General features: G+C 42.0%; 1 protein-coding gene across 1 annotated transcript; it reads left to right on the top strand.

The window, feature by feature from the left end:
* The first annotated feature begins 220 nt into the window (after positions 1 to 220).
* LOC132820922 (fatty acid-binding protein 1, liver-like) lies at positions 221 to 19650 on the top strand. The gene is made up of 4 exons (XM_060833285.1): positions 221 to 287; positions 4581 to 4753; positions 12107 to 12199; positions 19597 to 19650. The coding sequence occupies exons 1-4, from the start codon at positions 221 to 223 to the stop codon at positions 19648 to 19650; spliced, it is 387 nt and encodes a 128-aa protein (XP_060689268.1).
* Positions 19651 to 23511: the final 3861 nt, after the last annotated feature.

Genomic DNA, 23511 nt, shown 5'->3' with positions numbered 1-23511 from the left:
AGGTTGGGGAAAATGGACGTGAGTGTGTTAATAGCTACAATGCCTCTTGCCACATCAGAGCTGAGTCACTCACATTGTGTAAGTGAGTTAATGATTCAAAATCACCATAAAGCGTTACACCTTTACCCTTGCCAGGTGAAGAAATCCCTATAAAGGGAGGCAGCAATCTGGAGAAAGGCTTTCTCATCCTGTTGGGTTACACAGAGAAAACTTGCCCACAATGGCCTTCAATGGACGTTATGAGCTGCAGAGTCAGGACAAGTTTGCAGAGTTTATGAAAGCTATTGGTGAGTGCAAAGACTTTCAATGTGTTTATGTGTTTCAAAACACGACATAACATTTGAAGATATTTATATGGCACCTAAGGTCAACCTAAGTGTGTTCAGTTGGCAAGCTGACCTCAAAGCAAATGATACATGATCAGCTTCAATTGGTAACACCATAAAGACTGAGGTTTGACTGTTTCAACTGACCGCAAAATGTTTTGATTAAAATTGGTTTCCTACACGGGGAGAGTGAGGTAGTTCCTGATCTTGTGTGATGGTGTGAATCGTCAGTCCACTTGCCTTCTCTCTGAATTTGTAGGCAATGGCAAAGTAAACATCAGGACTGATGTGGGGCAGGGAGATGATTCTGTGTCACTCATAATAGTGACCGACGCAAGATCGATCCCAGCAGCTCCAGATCAGGCATCTCAAAAACATTACCTTTATGTCGGTGGGTCAGTCAGTTACAGACAAGTTTGGATGTAAAGCCTGTTTCCATGTTGCAAACCCTCGAAGACTCTATGACTCTATCCACCATAAAGAGTTCTGACAAATAGAGTTAAAAGCATTTTCTCACAGTATACAGTTTAATATACAGCCTTTCCATTCTTCATTCATTGTCTATCTCGTATATGTTTAGATCAGCATACGGAGCACTCCAGCTGAAAAATTACACCTCTTGCACTGTTAAGTAAGCAATTCAGCTACTGAGCTGAAGTGTTTACTTTCATCATATTCTATCAGTCTGTCACTGTAGCTACTGATGCAATGCTTTTAAATATATCAACCAACAGTCACCTATTTATTTCGATATTGTATTTAGAACCCTCAAGCCTGTACATTTGTACCTCCACCTTCTATTCCTCTTGTGTAAATAGTGCAATTTCAAGGCTTGTCAACCGATTGGTCAACTTCCAAAATAAGGCAAGGTGACTGCAAAAACTAAAGTGGCACTTTGGGAGGTCTAATCTGAGATGCACGATTTAAATCTAGGAGGAAACCGTTAGATAGAATAATCTGAATTATGAAGGCTCTCCCTCAACCAGACCTGATGGGCCACCATAATTGCAACTAAAACTGAATGGAACCAAAATGTTGCTTTCAGTTTAGGTAACAGTCTTTGGTCATTCTGTAACCCTGTCACCACTGAGTTAAAGTTACTGGTACATATCTAGCACCAAAGAAAGGCACTGCTGAAGGAATGCTGCACAGTCTGAGGTATTCCTTCATTAATCCTCTCTTCCTTCAGGTGAGTGCATGACACTGCTAAAACATTTTATATAGTGACTTGCACAACTACCAGATACCTCATGAAGCTTTACCGTCTGACAGAGTCATTGAGTCATAGAGATGTACAGCACGGAAACAGACCTTCTGTCCAACTCAACCATGCTGACCAGATATCTTCAATTAATCTAGTCCCATTTGCCAACATTTCCCTCCAAACCCTTCCTATTCACATCAGGATGTCTTTTAAATATTATAATTGTACCAGCCTCCACCACTTCCTCTGGCAACTCATTCAATACACACCCCACCCTCTGTGTGAAAAAGTTGACCCTTAGGTCCCTTTTAATTTTTTCCCCTCTCACCCTCAACCTATAGTCTCTAGTTCTGGACTCTCCCAGCCCAGGGAAAAGACCTGGTCTATTTATCCTATCCATGCCCCTCATGATTTCATAAACTTCTATCAGGTCATCCTTCAGTGTCCGATACTCCAGGGAAAATAGCCCCAACCTAATCAGCCTTTTCCTATAGCTCAAACCCTCCTTCCGATAGGAGGGAGACCAGAATTGCACACAATATTCCAAAGGCCTAACTAATGTCCTGTACAGCTGCAACCTGATCTCCCAACTTTTATACTCAATGCACTAACCAATAAAGGAAAGCATACCTAATGTTGGTTTCACTGTCCTATCTACTGCAACTCTATTTTCAATGAACTATGAACATGCGTTCCAAGGTCTCTATGCTCAGCAACACTCCCCAGGACCTTACCATTAAGTATACTTTGAAGGGTGGTGTTCTTGTACATGAATCATGGAAAACTAATTTGCAGGGACAGCAGGTAATAAGGAAGGCAAATAGAATTTTGACATTTACAGCTAAAAGAATAGATTATAAAAGTAGGGAAGTGTTGTTGCAACGAGGCATTAGTGAGATAACACCTGGAGCACTGTGTACAATTTTGTATCTTACTTGAAGAGGGATGTAATTGTATTGGAGACAGTTCAGAGGAGGCTCTCTAAATTAATTCCAGAAAAGAGTAAATTGTTTTATGAAGAGAGGGTTGAGCAGTTTAGACCTCTACTCTTGAGAGTTCAGAAGAATAAGGGTTGATCTAATGGATGTATGCAACAGGTTAAAGGGGATTGAAAAAGTAGGCATTGAAAGGATGTTTCTCCTTGTGGTGTATTGTTTCCAAATTGTGCCATGGGATCATTCACATCCCTTCAAACAACTAGATAGGGCCTCGGTTCAAATTCTTATCAAAGGGCAGCACTCTGACAGTGCAGCACTCCCTCAGTATGATTCTGGTATGCGAACTAACATCTTTGTACTCAAGATCTGGAGGGGTACTTAAACCAGAAACTGCATGGCTCAGAGATGACTACTCTTTGAAAGTGCTTCATTGATTGTAAATATCGTGAGTAAGTAAACACATTAGTCTTTTAGAGACTGATATATCTTGTAATGGTATGACTGCCATAATGCCCATTATAAAGCTTACATTAAAATCTAATTAACAAACTAGCAAAAATAAAGAATCAGTTTCCAGAAATCCTGAATAAGTTAATTACACTCATTCGGCAGCACAGATCTTAAATATTGGTGAGCAAAGCTGTTCATCTTGTACCCCTCAGGAAATTTCACAAGAGTACAAATTTAAAATGAGAACTGACATTAATGTTATATCAGAGGGGAATGATGAGTGGTTGTCAAGTGGACTCTGATTGGCAGAGGTATAGCCAAGGGGAATGCAGTTATTAATGCCGAATGACAATCAACAGTCCAAGGTTAAATTTTAAAACCAGACAATTTGACTTTTATTGGTACAGGAATTCACCTGTGAAATGGGCAAGCTAATGGCGGTCACCTACTTTGTTGATTTGAAACAGGTGCAGTGTGTCTAAGAGCAGGCATGTTCACCCTGTCTGCAAAAAAAAGGTTCCTGTCTATTAATATGTGTAGCTTCCAGTATTTTTGACTAATGTCCTTTAGAAAAGGAATCTACCATCCTTACCTGGTCTGGCCTACATGTGACTCCAGACCCACTGCAATGTGGTTGATTCTTAACTGCTGTCTGGGATGAGCAATCAATACTGGCGTAGCTAACAATACCCTCATCCTATGAATGAATAAAAACATGTGCAACACATTGTGAGCCTGACTGACACTCCTTGATTAGTTGTCAGTGTAATTCTCTCCACATTCCAGAATATCAAGCAAATGTTGGCCAATTGTAGAATCACATCTTATTTTGGACACAGTATTGAAAGTTTTACAAGTATTTGTTTTCTAGGTAAGGCTAGTACCTCGCTTGGTGCAAACAACCAAATAAATATCATCTACCAGTTTTTGGGATACTTGGCCAACCTTCCTGGCATCACACTGGCCCTGAAGTTCTTAAATCACATTGCTCAACTGTGTGACTTCTTTCATTTTTCAATATGATTAATTTGTCTTCTGAGTTCAAACCCTGGAAGGGGACTTTTAAGGCCTGATTTCTCTCCATTTCCTTTGATCACTTTAGGGTGAAAAACTATATCATCATCTTTCTTGAATGTCTTCTATGTTTTAGCATTAACAGTTTCCTCTGGCAGAGAACTCCACAGGCTCACCAGTCTCTGGGTGAAGAAATCTCCTCCTTACCTCTGCCCTACATGGCCTACCTCTTACCTTTGCACTGTGACCCCTGGTTTTGGACTCCCAGGTCATCAACATTCTTCCTACATCTCTGCCCTGTCTTATCCTATAGAATTTTATTGAATTCTCTGCGAACACTGCTTCATTCTTCTAAACTCGCGTCAATATAGTTCTATCTGATCCAGTCCCTATCTCGACATCAGTCCCGACATCCCAGGAAACGCTCTGGTAAAGGGAGAGGCAGGTAGCCTTTCTTTACTGCATTTGCTTCCAAGATCTCTCAGGCTATCATCCAATCTTGAACCCATTCTGCCTTTGGTTTGACAATCTTTCAGGCCCTTTCTAATCTTCTGTTCACTTCCATCTCACCTATTGTGAAATCCTTGGTTCCAATACTATCAATAATCCTGTTGGTCAATAATCCTGTTGGTCTTGTCCAATTTCTAGGACTCTCAGACGATTTGATCGAAAAAGGGAAGGATCAAAAGAGCACTTCAGAAATTGTCGAAACTGGAGACCACTTTAAGATCACCGTCACAACAGGCAGTAAAGTGCTGGTGAATGAATTTACAATTGGGGAGGAGACTGATATAGAATCTCCTACAGGAGACAAAGTTAAGGTAATCCTTCCCTCCTTTTCCAATGACTATGAAGCGTGCACACTCATCTCATTTTTCAGGCTGTAAACTATATTTGAAGGTGCAATTCTGCGGCTTTATTTTATATGTTTATATAGGCTCAAACGGAAATAATAAAATCATAGACTTATACAGCATAGAAAGAGGTTTCTCAGCCCATGTCACTGTGCTGGTATTTTGAAAGACCTATCAAATTAGTCTCACTCTCAAACTCTTTCACATAACGCTACAACCTTTCTGCTCTGACTGCACATTCAATTTCTTTTGTGCACATTCCAATTGCAATGAAGAATCACAAAATGGTTTCAGCACAACAGGAGTCTATGCCGCCATTCAGCAAGCTTGCATACTTTCGAAAAGAGCAATTGAGATGCTCCACCACCCAACTCCCTCCTCCTACCATTCTCTTTCACTGTAACCCCCTAATTTTTTTTCCTCCTCCAAATACTTTTCCAATCCCCTTTGGAAAGCTCCACTTTGCTCGACTATACTATCTGAAATGCATTCCATGCCCTAATCACTTGACAGATAACAATAACACTTCCTCATATTGCCTTTGGTTCTTTTGCTAATTGTCATTTTAACCTGCAAGACTCCTGTGACAATGTTTCTGTGAACTGCATGGGTTTCTGTAACGTTTATATGATTGAAAAGCATTAATACCAGTTCCTATATGGAACAGCGTGATTAGCGAACAGACATTTATATGAATTTGCAAACTGAAAATCACAGATTAAATCCAAAGTGTAATGAGGGAGTGCCTCACTGGGGTGATAAGGCTGGTCAAATAAGCAAGACGTCAGTGTTTATGTACTTTGTAACTTGTTATTTATCGCAGTTGCTGCTCTCAATTCTCTCTCTCAGGGAAACCAACTGCAGATTGAGTGCTCAGTCTGTCTGCAGGATCCCAAGTTCCTGATCACTTGCCATTTCAAAATTCCATCCTGCTCTCAGGCTCATGTCTCTGCAGTTACAGTGAAGCCCACTGCAAACTGAACAAACAGCACCTCATTTTCTGTTCAGGCACTTCACAACCTTCATTGAGTTCAACGTTAAAAACACACATCACCAAGCTATAGTCCAACTGGTTTATTCAGACGCATTAGCTTTTGAGGTGCTAACTCCTCATCAGGTGGTCATAGAACATGACAATACAACACAGAATTTATAGCAAAAGGAGTTGTAATGATATATTTAGTTCAAAAGTTCATTGAGTTCAACAACTTCAGACTACTAAGATCAGAACTCCTTTTTTTTAAATACACCACCCCCTTCCCTTAATGTCAGCTTTTCACGTCAGAGCTCATCTTTACCCTGTCATTTTAACCTCCTCTGGATTTGTGTCCTTCCTTTGCATAACCAGCTATCAACCGCCAGGGCGCTCCTACTGACAAGAAATTGAACTGGACGAGCCGCATAAACACAATGACTACAAGAGCAGGTCAGAGGTTAGGATTCCTGTGGCACCGAACTCCCCTCCAGACTCCCCAAAGCCTGTCCATCATCTACAAGGCACAACTCGGAACTGTGATGGAATGCTGCTCATTTAGGTCATAGAATTGTACAACACAGAAACAGACCTTTCAGTTCAACTCATTCATGCCGACCAGATATCCAAACTTAATCTTGTCCCATTTGCCAGCACCTGGCCCATTTCTAAACCCTACCTATTCATATACCATCCAGGTGCCTTTTATCAACTCCACCACCTCCTTTGGCAGCTCATTCCACCGACACCATGCAACTTCTAGCGAGCTTCCCGTGGCAGATCTAACTCCAACATCTCTCGGAACCATTCGACGCTCTTCCAAGTTTATTACAACATCTGAGCTATATGTCCATGAGTTGCAGCACTGCTTGTAAACAAAGCTTTTCCCTGTACTAGAGTAGACGTGACAATTAATTAATCAATAGATCAATCACCCTCTACATAAAAAAGTTGCCCCTTAACTCCCTTTTAAATCTTTCCCCTCTCACCTTAAACCTGTGCCCTCTAGTTTTGGACTCCCCTACCCCGGGGAAAAGACCTTGGCTATTCACCCTATCCATCCACCACGTGATTTTATAAACCTCTATAAGGTCACCATTCGCCTCTGACACTCCAGGGAAAATAGTCCCAGCCTGTTCAGCCTCTCCCTGTAGCTCAAACCCTCTGAACTCTGGCAACATCTTTGTAAATCTTTTCTGCACCCTTTTAAGTTTAACATCTTTCATATAGAAGGAAGACCAGAATTGAACACAGTATTCCAATAGCGACCTAACTAATGTCCTGTACAGCCTCAAAATGACATCCCAACTTCTGTACTCAATGAACTGTACAATAAAGGCAAGCATACCGAATGCCTTCTTCTCTATCCTGTTCACCTTCAAGAAACAATGAACCACACTCCAATATCTCTTTGTTCAACACCATTCCCCATTAAATGTATAAGTCCTGCCCTGATTTGCCTTACCAAAATGCAACACCTCATATATGTCAATATTAAATTTTGGCATCATCTGCAAACTTCCTAACCATACCTCCTGCATTCACATCCAAATCATTTATATAAATGACAAAAAGCAGTAGACTCTGTAAATCCTTGTGGCACAACACTAGGCCTCCAGTCCAAAAAAACAACCCTCCACCACTATCTGTCCCCTACCTTCATGCCAATTTTGTGTCCAAGTGGATAGTTCTCCCTGGATTCCATGAGATCTAACTTTGCTAACCAGTCTACCGTGCAGAACCATGTCAAAAACTTTCATCAATCTTTGATATCGCTTCTTCAAAAAACTCAATCAAGTTAGTAAGACACGATTTCCCATACGTAAAGCTAGGCTGACGACTCCTAATCAGCCCTTGCCTTTTCAAATACACGGAAATCCTGCCTGTCAAAATCTCCGCCAACAACATAACTACTGACGTAAGGTTCACCAGTCTATAGTTCCTGGGCTTTTCCTTACCACCTTTCTTAATTAATGGCATCACATTAGCCATCCTCCAGTCTCCTAGTACCTCACCTGTGACTGTCAATAATACAAATATCTCAGCAAGGGGTCTAGCACTCACTTCCCTAGCTTCCCTCAACGTTCTAGGATACACCTGATCAGGCCTGAGGATTTATCCACCTTTATGCATTTTAAGGCATCCAGTGCCTCCTCCTCTGTAATATGGACCCTTTTTAAGACATCACAATTTATTTCTCCAAAAAGTTCTCTACCATCCATATACTTCTCACGATAAAAACTGACACAAAATACTTGTTCAGCATGTCATCCATTTCCTGTGGTTCTAAATATAGGACAGCCTTGTTGATCTTTAAAGGACCCTAGTCTCTCCCTAGATACACTTCTGCCCTTAATGTGTTTATTGAAAAGCTTTGGATTCCCTTAGCTGTATTTGCCAAAATTATCTTCGGTCCCCTCTTTGCCTCTTGACTTCCTTCTTAGGCATACTCCTACTGCCCTGAAAAGCCTCAAGGGATTCAATTGTCCCTTCTGGCTATCCCCACCATATGCCTCTTTCTTTATCTTGACCAGAGCCTCAATTTCTCTAGTGATCCAGCATTCCCTCCACCTACCAGTCTTACCCTCGTACCAACAGGAACATATTGCCTCTGGACTCTCGTTATCTCATTTTTGAAGCCCTCCTGCTTTCCAGCCATCCCTTTACCTGTGAATAACTTCTTCCAATCAACTTTTGAAAGTTCTTGCCTCATACTGTCAAAATTGGCATTACTCCAATTTAAAAATTTCATTTTTAAATCAGGTGTATCCTTTTCCATATCTATTTTAAAACAAATAGAATTATGGTTTCTGGCCCCAAAGTACTCCCCCACTGACACCTCAGTCACCTGCCCTGCCTTATTTCCCAAGAGTAGATCAAGTTTTGCACCTTCTCCAGTAGGTACATCCACATACTAAATCAGAAAATTGTCTTGTGCACACTTAACAAATTCCTTTCCATCCAAGTCCTTAACACTGTAGCAGTCCCAGTCTATATTTGGAAAATTAAAATCCCCTACCATAACTACCTTATTATTCTTATAGATAACTGAGATCTCCTTATAAATTTGCTTCTCAATTTCCCGCTGACTGTTAGAAAGCCTATAGTACAATCCCAGTAAGGTGATCATCCCTTTCTTATTTCTCAGTTCCACTCAAATTACTTCAAAGGATGTACTCCCAGGACTATACTCCAGAAGTTATCCCTTATCAAAAATGCCATCCCCCCACCCTCCCAACCTCTCTTGCCCCCCCTTTCTATCCATCCTATAACATCTATGTCCTGGAACATTAAACTGCTGTCCTGCCCTTCCCAGAGCCACACTTCTGTTATTGCTATGACACCCCAGTCCCATGTTCCCAACCATGCCCTCAATTCATCTGACTTACCTGTCAGGCCCCTTAAATTGAAATAAATGCTGTTTAATTTACCAGTCTTACCTATTTATTTGTGCCGCTGCTGCCTGCCTCAACTACTTGACTTGCTCCTCTTCTCAATTTTATCAGTCTCAGACTTCACTCTTTTTCTCCTAACTCTTTAAGTATCCCTACCCCCACCCCCCACCTTCACTGATTTAAAGCCTCCTGAGGAGCACAAGCAAATCTCCCCACCAGGATATTGGCCCCTTTCCAACTCAGGTGCACGTCGTCCTTCTTAGTGTCACTTCAAAAGAGATTCCAAAATCCAAAATGTTAATCCCTGGCCCCTTCTCCAGCCCACAGTCATGCATTCATCTGCTTTATCCTCCTATTCCTACTCTCACTAACTCGTAGCACTGGGAGTAATCCAGATATTACTATCCTCGAGGACCTACTTTTTAACCTCCTGCCTAATTTCCTATATTGTGTCCTTGGCCTTCCTTTTATTTTCCTATGTCGTTAGGTCCACTGTGTACAATGACCTCCTGCTGATCCCTCTCCCCTTTAAGAGTATTCTGCAATCTCTCTGAAATATCCTTGATCCTGGCACCAGGGAGGCAACACACGCATTCTGATTTCTCTCTGCCGGCCATAGAAATATCTGTCTGTGCCTCTGAATAGAGAGTCCCCTGTCACAATTGATTGTTAGGAAACTGACATAACCCTCATTACAGTAAAGCCAGTCTAGGTGCCAGAAATTTGGCTACATTCCCATGAGAGTTCATCACTCCCTGATGAAAACAGCATACTTGCTTGATATGGGGATAGTCAAAGGAAACTCCTGTACTACCTGACTACCCCTCCTAGCTTTCCTGGAGGTAACCCATCTATCTGACTGCATTTACAGTTTAACTCCCTCTTTGAAACTGCCAGCCATCACAACCCCTAGCTAATGTAAAGTCCTCACTGCCTCTAACTGCCAACCAATCCATGTAATCCGCTAGGATCTACAACCAAACACACTTCCTGCAAACACAGTCATCAGTAACATGGAAACACTCCCTAATTTCCCACATCCATCAGGAAGAGCACATCACTCTACTGAAGGCCATCTTTGTGCCTTAACAATCGATAGAACCAGAAAATAGCACAATCTTACTGCTCTAAAAACACTGCTCCAGAATAACATAATACTTACGTTTTATGTTTAAAAAATTTAATTAAGAGACGGGTGTCAGTAAAACATTTTAAAAAAAACCTAACCTTACTCACTATCATAGATTGACAAAAACGTACAGACTAAGGTTTAAAACTTTTATCAAGCTTAAAAGCAAACATTTAACTGCTTCAGGCTCTGAAATCCTGACACTCCCAGCTGCAGTTCTGATAATAAGGTCCCTCAAAGGTCACCTGTAAAATTTGGGTGTAGCTCCGACAACACTCAAGAAGTTTGACACATCGAGGATAAAGCAGCCTGTCTTGTTGGTACCACATCCACAAGCATTGAATTCCTCTGCCACTGGTGCACAGCAGCAGCATTGTGTACCCTCTACAAGGTGCACTGCCCTTCACCGCAGGTCCTTAGAAAAAATACCTTCCAAACTCACAAGAGCAGCAGATACATGGAAACAGTGCTACCTGCAAGTTCCCCTCCAGACCACTCACCATCCAGATCTGGAAATATATTGTTGTCTTTTTCAGTGTTACTGGGTCCAAACCCTGGAATTCTCTCCCTAATGCTATTGTGGGTTTACCTACAACATGTGGACTGCAGCATTTCGAGAAAACAAGACAAGCCTTCTCAGGGGGAACTAATGATGGGAATAAATACTGTCCTGGCCAGCGATACCTATATTTAATGAATAATTTTTTAAAAACTCAGAATCATGGAGTCATAGAGATGGAAACAGAACCTTCAGTCCAACTCAAACATGCTGACCAGATATCCTAACCTAATCTAGTCCCATATGCCAACATTTGGTCCATATCCCTCCAAACCCTTCCTATTCATATACCCATCCAGATGCCTTTTAAATGTTGTAATTGTACCAGTCTCCACCGATTCCTCTGGCAGCTCATTCTATGCACATACCACCCTCTGTGTGAAAATGTTGCCCTTCAGATCCCTTTTAAATCTTTCTCCTCTCACCTTAAACCCATGAGCTCTAGTTTTAGACTCCTCCAACCCAGGGAAAAGACCATGTCTATTTACCCTATCCATGCCCCTCATGATTTTATAAACTTCAAGAGGTCACCCTTCAGCCTCCGACACTCCAGAGAAAACAGCACTAGCCTCTCCCTATAGCTCAAACACTCCAACCCTGGCAACATCCTTGCAAATCTTTTCTGAACCTTTTGTCATTTTCTCCATGACACCTTGGATGTGCAATGCCAGTTAATGTATCCTGACTGGTCCTTTTATTCCACTTGCTTCTCCTCCCTCTTTTTAACAGCATGAAACACGTGGTATTTCCAGATGTCTCCTCATCTCTGAAGAACAGTGACAGTGGACTCCAAACGTTAACTCTGTTTCTCCCTGCACAGATGCTGCCAGACTTGCAGAGTCTCTGCAGCAACCTCTGATTTTCTTTTCGGATCTCCAGCACTTGCGGTATTTTGCTTCAGTGTTGGCAGCTCTCTGCCCTGTCACATATTCAAATCAGCACCTTCATGATTCCTCACAACTGGAAACCCAGATCTGACAGGCATGGGGCTGACAAAAACTGAGGATAATTAAGGCTTGTTATAAATCTGTCTTTCGGCTAAACTTCGTGAAGCTTGGAGCAATATTGTGTCAACTTTGGTTAGAAAGTTAACCTCACAATGGCTGAAGGAGAGAAAATCCAAATATCTGGATGGATACTGACTGGAAACTTGGGTTATTGAGGAACCGTGACTATAATATTAAGTTATATTGGTGTCAGGCAAAACCTAAATTAGATGCATTTTGAAACCTCATTTTTAATGTCTCATTTCTTAATTACCTAGGCCATAGTTAATCGTGATGGGAACAATAAACTTGTCGCCAAGATACAAAGTATTACTTCAGTTACAGAGATCATTGGAGACCAACTAACAAATGTAAGTTGCCATTAGTTCTATTTTGATGCTCCTTATAGTTCTCAATTTGGAATCGTTTAGCTGAACCAGCCATGAGCATCTTGAAAGCACTGATCACCTCTCACTGACTGTGTGATGTTGATCTAAATAAGTTGACAAGGCTACAGGATTTCAACTTCAAATTCAATAGCAGCATTTAAGTGACATCTTGACAGATATACGAATAAGAGGGAATTGAAGGATATAGTGTAGAGGTGAAAGGTATTTAGTTTAGAAAGGCACCATGTGTTGGTGTTGCCTTGGTAGGTCAAAAGGCCTGTTCCTGACCTGCACTGCCCTTTGTTTTGTGTGTTCATCTAGGGGGAAATATGGCCATGTCTTGAATGTTGCCTCTTGCCCAACAATCCTTGCTTTCCTTGTCTCTTACACCTAACTGCGGAGAGCAGGAGTACTGGATAAGAAGACCAATTTGTTTGAGATTACTGTCACTCACTATCAAGGGATATGCTTCTGTGATGACCAGAAGTTGTGAAAAGTCAATGGAATGATACACAATCCTAGAGAATAATAGAAAAAAAAACAAAACTCAGACCAGAGGATATCAGAATAAAGTACCAATTTAAGGCTGAGATACCACAGGGCAGGTTAGTTGGCAAATTAGAAATGTTTGGGACTGATGGGTCTTTGGCAGCATGATTTAGGAGTTTTAGATATTATGAAACAGAAGATAGGCATTTCTCAGATTGGAAATTTGAAAGTAGGATCAGTGTTGGAATCCTTGCTTTTAGTCTGAAATGGAGATTGGAGGTGAGGGAAAAATCTGAATTCTGAACAATTTTAACAGGGTAAAGAAGGATATTCTGTTTCCACTAATAGTTACATCAGTATCTAGAGGTCACAATTTCAAGATTTCCAGCAAGAGAGCTAGGAGTGGGATAAGGAGAAACTTTCTTTCCTCAGATTAGTTTGGATTTGGAATGAAGTACCTGGGAGAGTGGTGAAGCCTGGTTTCATAGGAGGTTTTAAAGGACAGCTGTATTTGAAAGTGATGACTTTAGAGGGCTATGGAAATAAGGCTAGAGAATGGGGCTGGCTGGAAAACTCTTTTGTGAGCTGGTACAGCCATGATGGATTGAGTGCCTTCCTCTGTACTGTAAAATGCCATGACACTAAGATGAGGAAGAATTTTTTTTTTCTCAGATATTGTGGGTCTTGCCATTGAGAAGTGTGGGGTCAGTGTGCTCATGTATACTAAGGTTGAAATGGAGAGATTCCCATCGCTTGGAGAATCAAGGGTTACAGGGAAAGAGCAGGAAAGTAAAATGAGAAATATCAGATCAGCCATAATCCTATTGAATGGGTAAAAACACTCAAGGGGCTGAATGGCCTACTCCTGTTACTATTTCTCATGGTCTTTATGTACTTAATGTAAAAGATCATAGAAAAAAAGAATGGAAATCAAGCCGCATTGTGAATGGTTCTTGAGGCATTCATAAGTATTCAATTATTTCTGCACTATAATCTCATACACATCAATTTAATAAATGGTCAGTATTATGATGCCAGCCATTGGCCAAGCTCAAACCCAGAATGAAATCTGGGTAAATCTCAATAGATTTTTAAAAGGTTTTACTCAATATCTTGCTCATAGTCATAAAATGCTACAGATGTTCTTTAAAACTAAACAAAAGGTTATGACACAAAAAGTGAAAACCAAAAATAGCAAATCATGCTGTCTTAACAAAGTACACATGCAGAAAATCTTCAATCACTCAGCAAAACAAAGTTTTATCCTATTCCCCACTACCAACATTTGACAGAGATTCAAATCCAGAGAATTACACCTTTAAATCAAATATGTGATTATATCAAATGTGTAAGTTATGATTCTCCTCCAATCTTTCCCGTGAACTGTGAAATATTCTTCCATGAATGTTTGCAAAACTGAGACCTTAGACTTTCTCAGCCTCTAATAGCCTGCACATTTCTAACCAATTACTTCTGGTTTGGAAGTTGCACAAAGTAAACTTTTCTGCTGAGGTCACCGTGTTTTCCCTTAACTATTCAATACTCCTATCTAGGAAAGAAACTATATGCGATGCCAGTCAGGTCCACTCTGAAAGGCCTTAAATTTTCAATCTCTGGGTTTCTTTGGTTAAAATCAATGAATGATTGTCATGAATCAGCTTAATGGGCCCTAATGCTTATAATCCCTGTCATAAACTAGCACAACAAAGACAATTTTATATTATATACTCATGGGATGTGGGCATTGCTGGCCAGACAGAATTTATTGCCTGTAACTAGTCGCCTTGAGAATGTGATGGTGAGCTGCCTTGCTGTACTGTTGCAGCCCGCATACTGTAGATTGACCCACAATGCCCTTCAGGAAGGAATTCCAGGATTTTGGAGAGTGACTTGGAGGGGACTTGCAGGTGGCAGTATATTTTGCATTAATATTCCAGGCAGCTCCTTGTTCTCTGATATGTATTGGATAAAGTCACATGATCAGAAGAACTGTCTGACCAACTTATTTTTTAAACACTTCACAAAAGTAACCATTTCCATTTTCCAATATTTATCATCCAAACTTTTAAACAATTTTAATTAATTAATTATATAAACCAGACACCTTTTATCACACGACTGAATCAGGCTTTGGTGATATTGACTGAGGAAACAATCGTTTTCCTTGAACAATGCTTTGTGGTGATTATCATCCATCTGGAACCCAGAGGAACAGACAGAATAGGCTCTCATCTTCAGACTCAGTAAATTTAATATTGAATTCAACATCTTCAGATTGTGAACCCACTCCTATTCCTTCCCTTTACTTTAGCTTTACTTGTTGCATTCTCTGTCACTTTGTCCTCTCTGCCCTGAACCTCCTCCACCCCCACGTTCTGTTCTTTCTAGCCTGGCGGTTTGACACACCATTGTTCTGCCTTTCTCACGTTACAATCACTTCATCTGTTTTACCAACACCCTTTGTCCCCCAGCACTCCACACCATACCTCACCCAGCTCCATTACATAAAATGCTGTCCCATCCACACTTCACACCAGTTCTAATGAAGACTCATAGAGTTATTGAGATGTAAAGCATGGAAACAGACCTTTTGGTCCAACCCGGCTAGATATGCCAACCCAATCTAGTCCCACCTGCCAGCAGCCGGCCCATATCCCTCCAAACCCTTCCTATTCATATACCCATTCAAATGCCTCTTAAATGTTGCAATTGTACCAGCGTCCACCACATCCTCTGGCAGCTCATTTCATACATGTACCACCCTCTGTGTGAAAAAGTTGCTCCTTAGGTCTCTTTTATAACTTTCCCCTCTCACCATAAACCTATGCCCTCTAGTTCTGGACTCCCCAACCCAGGGAAAAGACTATTTATCCTATCCATGTCCCTCATAATTTTGTAAACGTCAATAAGGTCACCCCTCAACCTCTGACGGTCCAGGGAAAACAGCCCCAGCCTATTCAGCCCCTCCCTGTAGCTCAGATCCTCCAGCCCTGGCAACATCCTTGTAAATCTTTTCTGAACCCTTTCAAGTTTCACAACATCTTTCCAATAGGAAGGAGACCAGAATTGCAAGCAATATTCCAACAGTGGCCTAATGAATGTCCTGTACAACCGTAACATGACCTCCCAACTCCTGTACTCAATACTCTGGACACAAAGGAAAGCATACCAAACACATTCTTCACTATACTATCTACCTTTGATTCCACTTTCAAGGATCTATGAACCTGCACTCCAAGGTCTCTTTGTTCAGCAACACTCCCTAGGACCTTACCACTAAGTGTATGAGTCCTGCTAAGATTTGCTTTCCCAAAATGCAGCACCTCGCATTTCTCTGAATTAAACTCCATCTGCCACTTCTTAGCCCATTGGCCCATCTGGTCCCGATCCTGTTATAATCTGAAGTATCACCCTTTGCTGTCCACTACACCTCCAGTTTTGGTGTCATCTGCAAACTTACTAACTGTACCTCTTATGCTCACATCCAAATAATTTATGTAAATGACAAAAAGTAGAGGGCCCAACACTGACCCTCCTGTCTGAAAAATGACCCTCCATCACCGCCCTCTGTCTTCTACCTTTGAGCCAGTTCTGTATCCAAATGGCTAGTGCTTCCTGTATTCCATGAGATCTAACCTTGCTAATCAGTCTCCCATGGGGAACCTTGTTGAATGCCTTACTGAAGGCCATATAGATCACATCTACTTCTCTGCCCTCATCAATTTTCTATGTTATTTCATCAAAAAACTCAATCAAGTTTGTGAGACATGATTTCCCATGCACAAAGCCATGTTGACTATCCCTAATCAGTCCTTGCCTTTCCAAATACATGTACATCGTTTCCCTCAGGATTCCCTCTAATAACTTGCCCACCACTGAGGTCAGGCTCACCGATCTATAGTTCCCTGGCTTGTCTTTACCGCCCTTCTTAAACAGGGGCACCACGTTTGCCAACCTCCAGTCTTCCGGCACCTCACCTGTGACTATCGATGATACAAATATCTCAGCAAGAGGCCCAGCAATCACTTCTCTAGCTTCCCACAGAGTTCTCGGGTACACCTGATCAGGTCCTGGGGATTTATCCACCTTCATGCGTTTCAAGACATCCAGCACTTCCTCCTCTGTAATATGGACATTTTACAAGATATTACCATCTGTTTCCCTTCAGTCTATATCTTCCATATCCTTTTCCACAGTAAATACTGATGCAAAATATTCATTTAATATCTCCCACCATTTTCTGTGGCTCCACACAAAGGCCGCCTTGCTGATCTTTGAGGTGTCCTGTTCTCTCCCTAGTTACCCTTTTGCCCGTAATATATTTGTAAAAACCCTTTGGATTTTCCTTAATTCTATTTGCCAATGCTATCTCATGTCCCCGTTTTGCCCTCTTGATTTCCCTCTTAAGTATACTCCTACTTTCTTTATACTCTTCTAAGGATTCACTCGACCTATCCTGTCTATACCTGACATATGCTTCCTTCTTTTTCTTATCCAAACCCTCAATTTCTTTAGTCATCCAGTATTCCCAAACCTACCAGCCTTCCCTTTCACCCTGACAGGAATATACTTTCTCTGGATTTTTGTTATCTCATTTCTGAAGGCTTCCTATTTTCCAGCCGTCCCTTTACCTGCAAACATCTGCTCCAATCAGCTATTGAAAATTCTTGCCTAATACCGTCAAAATTGGCCTTTCTCCAATTTAGAATTTAACTTTTAGATCTGGTCTATCCTTTTCCATATCTATTTTAAAACAAATAGAATTATGGTCACTGGGCCCAAAATGCTCCCCCACTAACAACTCAGTCACCTGCCCTGCCTTATTTCCCAAGAGTAGGTCAGGTTTTGCACCTTCTCTAGTAGGTACATCCACATACTGAATCAGAAAATTGTCTTGTACACACTTAAGAAATTCCTCTCCATCTAAACCTTTAACACTATGGCAGTCCCAGTCAACGTTTGGAAAGTTAAAATCCTTTACCATAACTACCCTATCATTCTTATAGATAGCTGAGATTTCCTTACAAGTTTGTTTCTCAATTCCCTCTGACTATTGGGGGGTCTATAATACAATCCCAATAAGGTGATCATCCCTTTCTTATTTCTCAGTTCCACCCAAATAACCTCCCTGGATGTATTTCCAGGAATATCCTCCCTCAGCACAGCTGTAATGCTATCCCTTATCAAAAATACCACTCACCCTCCTCTCTTGCCTCCCTTTCTATCCTTCCTGGAGCATTTGTATCCTGGAACATTAAGCTGCCAGTCCTGCCCATCCCTGAGCCATGTTTCCGTAATTGCTATGATAACCTCAATGTAATTTCAAACATTTTTTTATTTTCAGTACAGATTCCAGCATCTGCAGTAATTTGCTCCTTCATCATCCTCCCAATATCTACCCCTCAATCAACATTGCAAAGACAGACTAGCTATCCATTAATATTTTGCAGGTTAAGTGAACTTACTATGTTGAATTGAATTGAATTGAATTTATTGTCACGTGTACTGAGACAGAGTGAAAAGCTTTGTCTTGCGCGTAATACAGGCAGATCACAGAGTTAAGTAGCATCGATAGGTAAATAATAGGTAAACAGCGACAAAAACAAACACACAGGTACAGGTGAATATTAAGAGTTTGTGAGTCCATTCAGCATTCTAACTGTAGGGTAGAAACTGTTACAAAACCGGCTGGTGCATGTGTTCAGGCTTCTGTACCTTCTTCCCTATGGTAGAGGTTGTTGAAAAGCAGTGCCAGGGTGGGATGGATCTTTGAGAATGCTGGCGGCCTTTTCTTGACAGCGGGCCTGGTAGATGGATTCTATAGATGGGAGGTTGGCCTTTGTGGTTGTCTGGGATGAGTTCACCACTCTCTGTAACCGTTTCTGATCTTGAATAGTATGGTTGCCATACCAGATAGTGATACATCCAGGCAGAATGCTCTTGATGGTGCACCTATAAATGTTGGCAAGGATATTTGCCATCATGTCAAATTTCCTCAGTTGCCTGAGGAAGAAGAGATGTTGTTGGGCCTTTGTAACCAGTACTTCCACATGAAGAGTCCAAGACAGCTTGTTGTGGATAACCACTCCCAGGAGATTGAAACTCTCCACTCGTTCCACCTGTGTGCTGTTAATGTGTAAGGGGGCATGAGTAACATCCTGACAGAGGTCAATCATGAGTTCCTTGGTTTTGCCGGCATTGAGAGCTAGGTTGTTTTCAGTGCTCCATTTATCCACATCTTCCACCTCTCACCTATAGTCTGTTACATCTGAGATTCGGCCTACTATGGTGGTGTCATCAACAAACTTGTAAATGGCATTCATCTGGTATTTGGCGAGGCAGTCATGGGTATACAATGAATACAGTAGGGGGCTGAGTATGCACCGCTGGGGGTCTCCAAGTGTTGAGTATTAGTGAGGATGAAATACCGTCCCCAATCTTCACTGTCCTGTGGGTCAGGAAACTGAGGATCCAGTTGCAGACAGTGGGGCTTAGGCTGGGATCTCTAAGTTTAGTAATCAGTCTCGAGGGGATAATAGTGTTGAAGGTTGAACTGTAGTCAATGAGTAGGCTTCTTACATAGCTGTTCTTGGTGTCAAGATATAATTGGCTTCTGGCTTTCAAACATTATACCAACGGTTACATTTCAAAAATGTATTTCATTGGCTGTAACACACTTCAAGATGTCCTGAGGTCATCAAAAAGGTGCTATAGAACTTATTTTTTTTCTTCCTTTTGAAATGAATTGTTAGTTTAAAGTGGAGGCACACCATGAAACTGCGACTCATTGAGGAAGATGCAATCAACCAAGCAAAGCTGTAATCAGTCTCAGAGTTATACAGTTTCCCTTGATTAAATGAAACTAATTCAGTTTTATTCTCTCATTTCAGACCATGACTATTGGCGACATTACCTACAAACGAATCAGCAAGAGAATCAGTTGAAACCATCGCAGAACAAAAACGTAGTGAATTGTATCACATTGTAAAGTATCAAAATAAAACCAGTGCTACTGCCCAATGACTTGTCTAAATTTAATTTACCCTTTTGTGACAGGTATCATAAATTGTATTAATCATACTTGACTATTGAGGTGGATATAATTATTTTCAAGTAAACGTTCCTCTTAGTGAAGGGATAAGTGACCAGGTGCATAAATTTAAGATAAGGTTCAGAGGGGCTGTGGGGAAACATTTTTTCACCCAGAGAGTTTTGGAAAGCACTGCCTATAAGAGTGGTAGAGGCTAAAACTCTCATTGAAGAAGTAATCAGATGTGTCCTTGTGATGAAAAATGGGATTGCAATAGTTAGGTGCTTATTTTGGATCAGCACAGACTCGAGTTGAAGGATCTGTTTCTATGCTGTAAATCTCTATAGCTGTAAGGCAGTAGCTTTAAGGCAAGAAAGATCCTGATGGCAACTAAGATTAGATTACTTACAGTGTGGAAACAGGCCCTTCGGCCCAACAAGACCACACCGACCCTCCAAAGCGCAACCCACCCAGACTCATTCCCCTACACCCAACCATAAGGGCAATTTAGCATGGCCAATTCACATAACCTGCACATTTTTGGACTGTGGGAGGAAACCAGAGCACCTGGTGGAAACCCACGCAGACACGGGGAGAATGTGCAAACTCCACACAGTCAATCACCTGAGGCAGGAATTGAACCCGGGTTTCTGGCGCTGTGAGGCAGCAGTGCTAACCACAGTGCCACCGTGCCACCCACTAACTATATGAACATCAATGCAGGTCAGGTTTCTGATGGGATCAATGAAGATCACTGTAGAAGCCTTCTTAGACATTGTGGTGAACTCCATATCACAGCAAGATTTGTAAGCAATGATTTAATATCCACCTCCACGTAACTTAGGAAAATGTGAGTGTAGTTTGCTGAGTTTTGCTTTCAAAGTGTGGAACAATCCTGCATTCTTGTCAGACTATTGGGATCACCATCTCAAATATTTACATTTTGAGATCATGGGGCAGGTTAGGAATGTCACCCATCGACCTTCCCATCCAGAACCCGATTGATAAGGTGGCTTGAATGTGCGGGTATCTTTCTGGTATGAACCTGCCCTACCTGCCACCTACTCTGACATTTGTAGGGTATATTCTGCAGGTATAATGTCAAAGGAACACATGCCAGCATGCAAAATGGAAACATCAGATAGAGAGGATACTTACCATCTAGTCTATGCAGTTTTCATAAAGGACTACTTACTTACTGAACTGTTAATGACATCCAAAGCTATTTCCAATCAACGAGTAGCAGCAACAATCTGGATCAATATAGGACATAGTATCAGAAGTCGACCCTTCAGCCCATCCTGCTCCATTATTCAATGACATCATGGCTGATCTGATACTTCTCAATTTCATTTCCACGTACAGCCTGTTTCCCTGAATGATTAAAAATCTCACTGTCTCAGATACAGTTATACCTCAAGGTTCATTCTTGACAATGAATTCCACAGATTCACCAGCTTCTGAGAGATGAATCTCATCCTCATCTCTGTCTTAACTGGGAGTGACTGCTTATTTTGAGATTATCTGCTCAGATCCTAGATTCTCCCACTTAGTGGAAACAACCTCTCTACATCCAGTGCCAATAGATCTTCCTTCAGATATAGGGGCCAAAACTGCCCTCTGTATTCTGTGTATGGCCCGAAGAATGCCCTATATAGATTTAGCAAAACCAGGGCATTTTTATACTTCATTCCCTTTGAAATAAAGACCAAAATTCCATTTGCCTTTACAAATACCTGCTGAACTTGGATGTTAGCTTTTCATGATTCTTGCAGAAGGACTCCTAAATCCCTCAGTACTTTAAATAATATTCAAAAAAAGCATGCAAACAAAGAGAAAGATTAGGCTACTGGACCCTTCAAGCCTGCTCCACCATTCAATAATGTTATGGCTGATCTGATTCAGCCCAACATACCTGCATATCCCCAATAATCTTACACGTGTCTGGTTCATAGAATCCCTATAGTGGTGAAACAGGCCATTCAGCCCACCCATGTCCTTCCTATCCCCTAACCCTGCATTTCCCATGACTATCCCACCTAATCTGCACATCTTTGGACTGTGGGAGGAAACCCATGCAGACAAGAGGTGAATGTACAAACCCCACACAGACAATCATCTGAGAGTGGAATCAAACCCAGATCCCTGGTACTGTGAAGCAACAGTGCTAACCACTGAGTCACAATGGTAATCAAGAATCTATCTATCTCTGACTTCAATATACTAAAACGCACTTCATTCACTGCTTCTTGAGGAATGGGATTTTAAAGCCTCACAGGCGTAGAATCATAGAATCTCTACAGTGGGGAAGCAGGTTATTTGGTAAAAACGAGGACTGCAGATGATGGAAACCAAAGTCTAGATTAGAGTGGTGCTGGAAAAGCACAGCAGGTCAGGCAGCATCCGAGGAGCAGGAAAATCAACATTTTGGGCAAAAGCCCTTCATCAGGCATACAGGCAGAGTGCCTGAAGGGTGGGGAGATAAATGAAAGGAGGGCGGGGGTGGGGAGAAAGTAGCATAGAGTACAATGGGTGAATGGGGGTGGGGATGAAGGTGATAGGTCAGAGAGGAGGGTGGAGTGGATAGGTGGAAAGAAAGATAGTTAGGTAGGACAAGTCATGGGGACAGTGCTGAGCTGGAAGCTTGGAACTGGAGTGAAGTGGGGGAAGGGAAATAAGGAAATTGTTGAAGTCCACATCGATGCCCTGGGGTTGAAGTGTTCCGAGGCGGAAGATGAGGCGTTCTTCCTCCAGGCGCTGGGTGGTGAAGGAGCGGCGGTGAAGGAGTCCCAGGACCTCCATGACCTCAGCAGAGTGGGAGGGGGAGTTGAAACGTTGGGCCACAGGGCAGTGTGGTTGATTGGTGCGGGTGTCCTAGAGATGTTTCCTAAAGCACTCTGCTAGGAGGCATCCAGTCTCTTCAGTGTAGAGGAGACTGCATCGGGAGCAACGGATACAATAAATGATATTGGTGGATATGCAGGTAAAACTTTGATGGATGTGGAAGGCTCCTTTAGGGCCTTGGATGGAGGTGAGGGAGGAGGTGTGGGCGCAGGTTTTGCAATTCCTGCAGTGGCAGGAGAAGGTGCCAGGATGGGAGGGTGGGTTGTTGGGGGATGTGGACCTGACCAGGTAGTTACAGAGGGAATGGACCTAACACTTTCACCCCCACCCCCATTCACCTATTGTACTATTTGCTACCTTCCTCCATCCTCCTCCCTGACCTATCACCTCCATCCCCAGCCCGATTCACCTATTGTACTCTATGCTACTTTCTCCCCACTCCCACCCTCCTCTCATTTATCTCTCCACCCTGCAGGCACTCTGCTCTATTCCTGATGAAGGGCTTTTGCCTGAAACATCGATTTTCCTGCTCCTCAGATGTTGCCTGAACTGCTGTGCTTTTCCAGTGCCACTCTCTAATCTAGAAGCAGGTCATTTGGCTCATCAAGTCCATACCAACTGTCCGAAAAGCATTCCACCCAGACCCATCCTATAAAGCTATATTATCCATGGCCAATCCACCTAATCTGCACCTCTTTGAATTTGTGGGAGGAAATCCACACAGATATGGGGAGAATGAACAAACTCCATACAGTCAGATGCCCAAGGCTGGAATCAAACCCAGGTTCCTGGAGCTACGAGGCAGCAGTGTTAACCACTGAACCACCTTGCCACAGCCAACAATTGGAGAGTAAAGAATTGGGACTTAAGTTAATCGTTTTACCAGCTTGCTTCATTCTGCCACATTCTATGGGCTTTTTTTTTCACCATT

Source organism: Hemiscyllium ocellatum, chromosome 1 (genome assembly GCF_020745735.1).
Source record: "Hemiscyllium ocellatum isolate sHemOce1 chromosome 1, sHemOce1.pat.X.cur, whole genome shotgun sequence".
NCBI classification, from domain to species: domain Eukaryota; kingdom Metazoa; phylum Chordata; class Chondrichthyes; order Orectolobiformes; family Hemiscylliidae; genus Hemiscyllium; species Hemiscyllium ocellatum.
The sequence above is the reverse complement of the archived record's forward strand: the minus strand, read 5'-3'. Positions and strand labels throughout refer to the sequence as shown.

Coding starts and splice junctions, on each gene's coding strand:
- LOC132820922 (XM_060833285.1), top strand. CDS start 221: ATGGCCTTCAATGGACGTTATGAGCTGCAGAGTCAGGACAAGTTTGCA. Junction 4,754..12,106: donor CTACAGGAGACAAAGTTAAG/GTAATCCTTCCC, acceptor TTAATTACCTAG/GCCATAGTTAATCGTGATGG. Junction 12,200..19,596: donor TTGGAGACCAACTAACAAAT/GTAAGTTGCCAT, acceptor CTCTCATTTCAG/ACCATGACTATTGGCGACAT.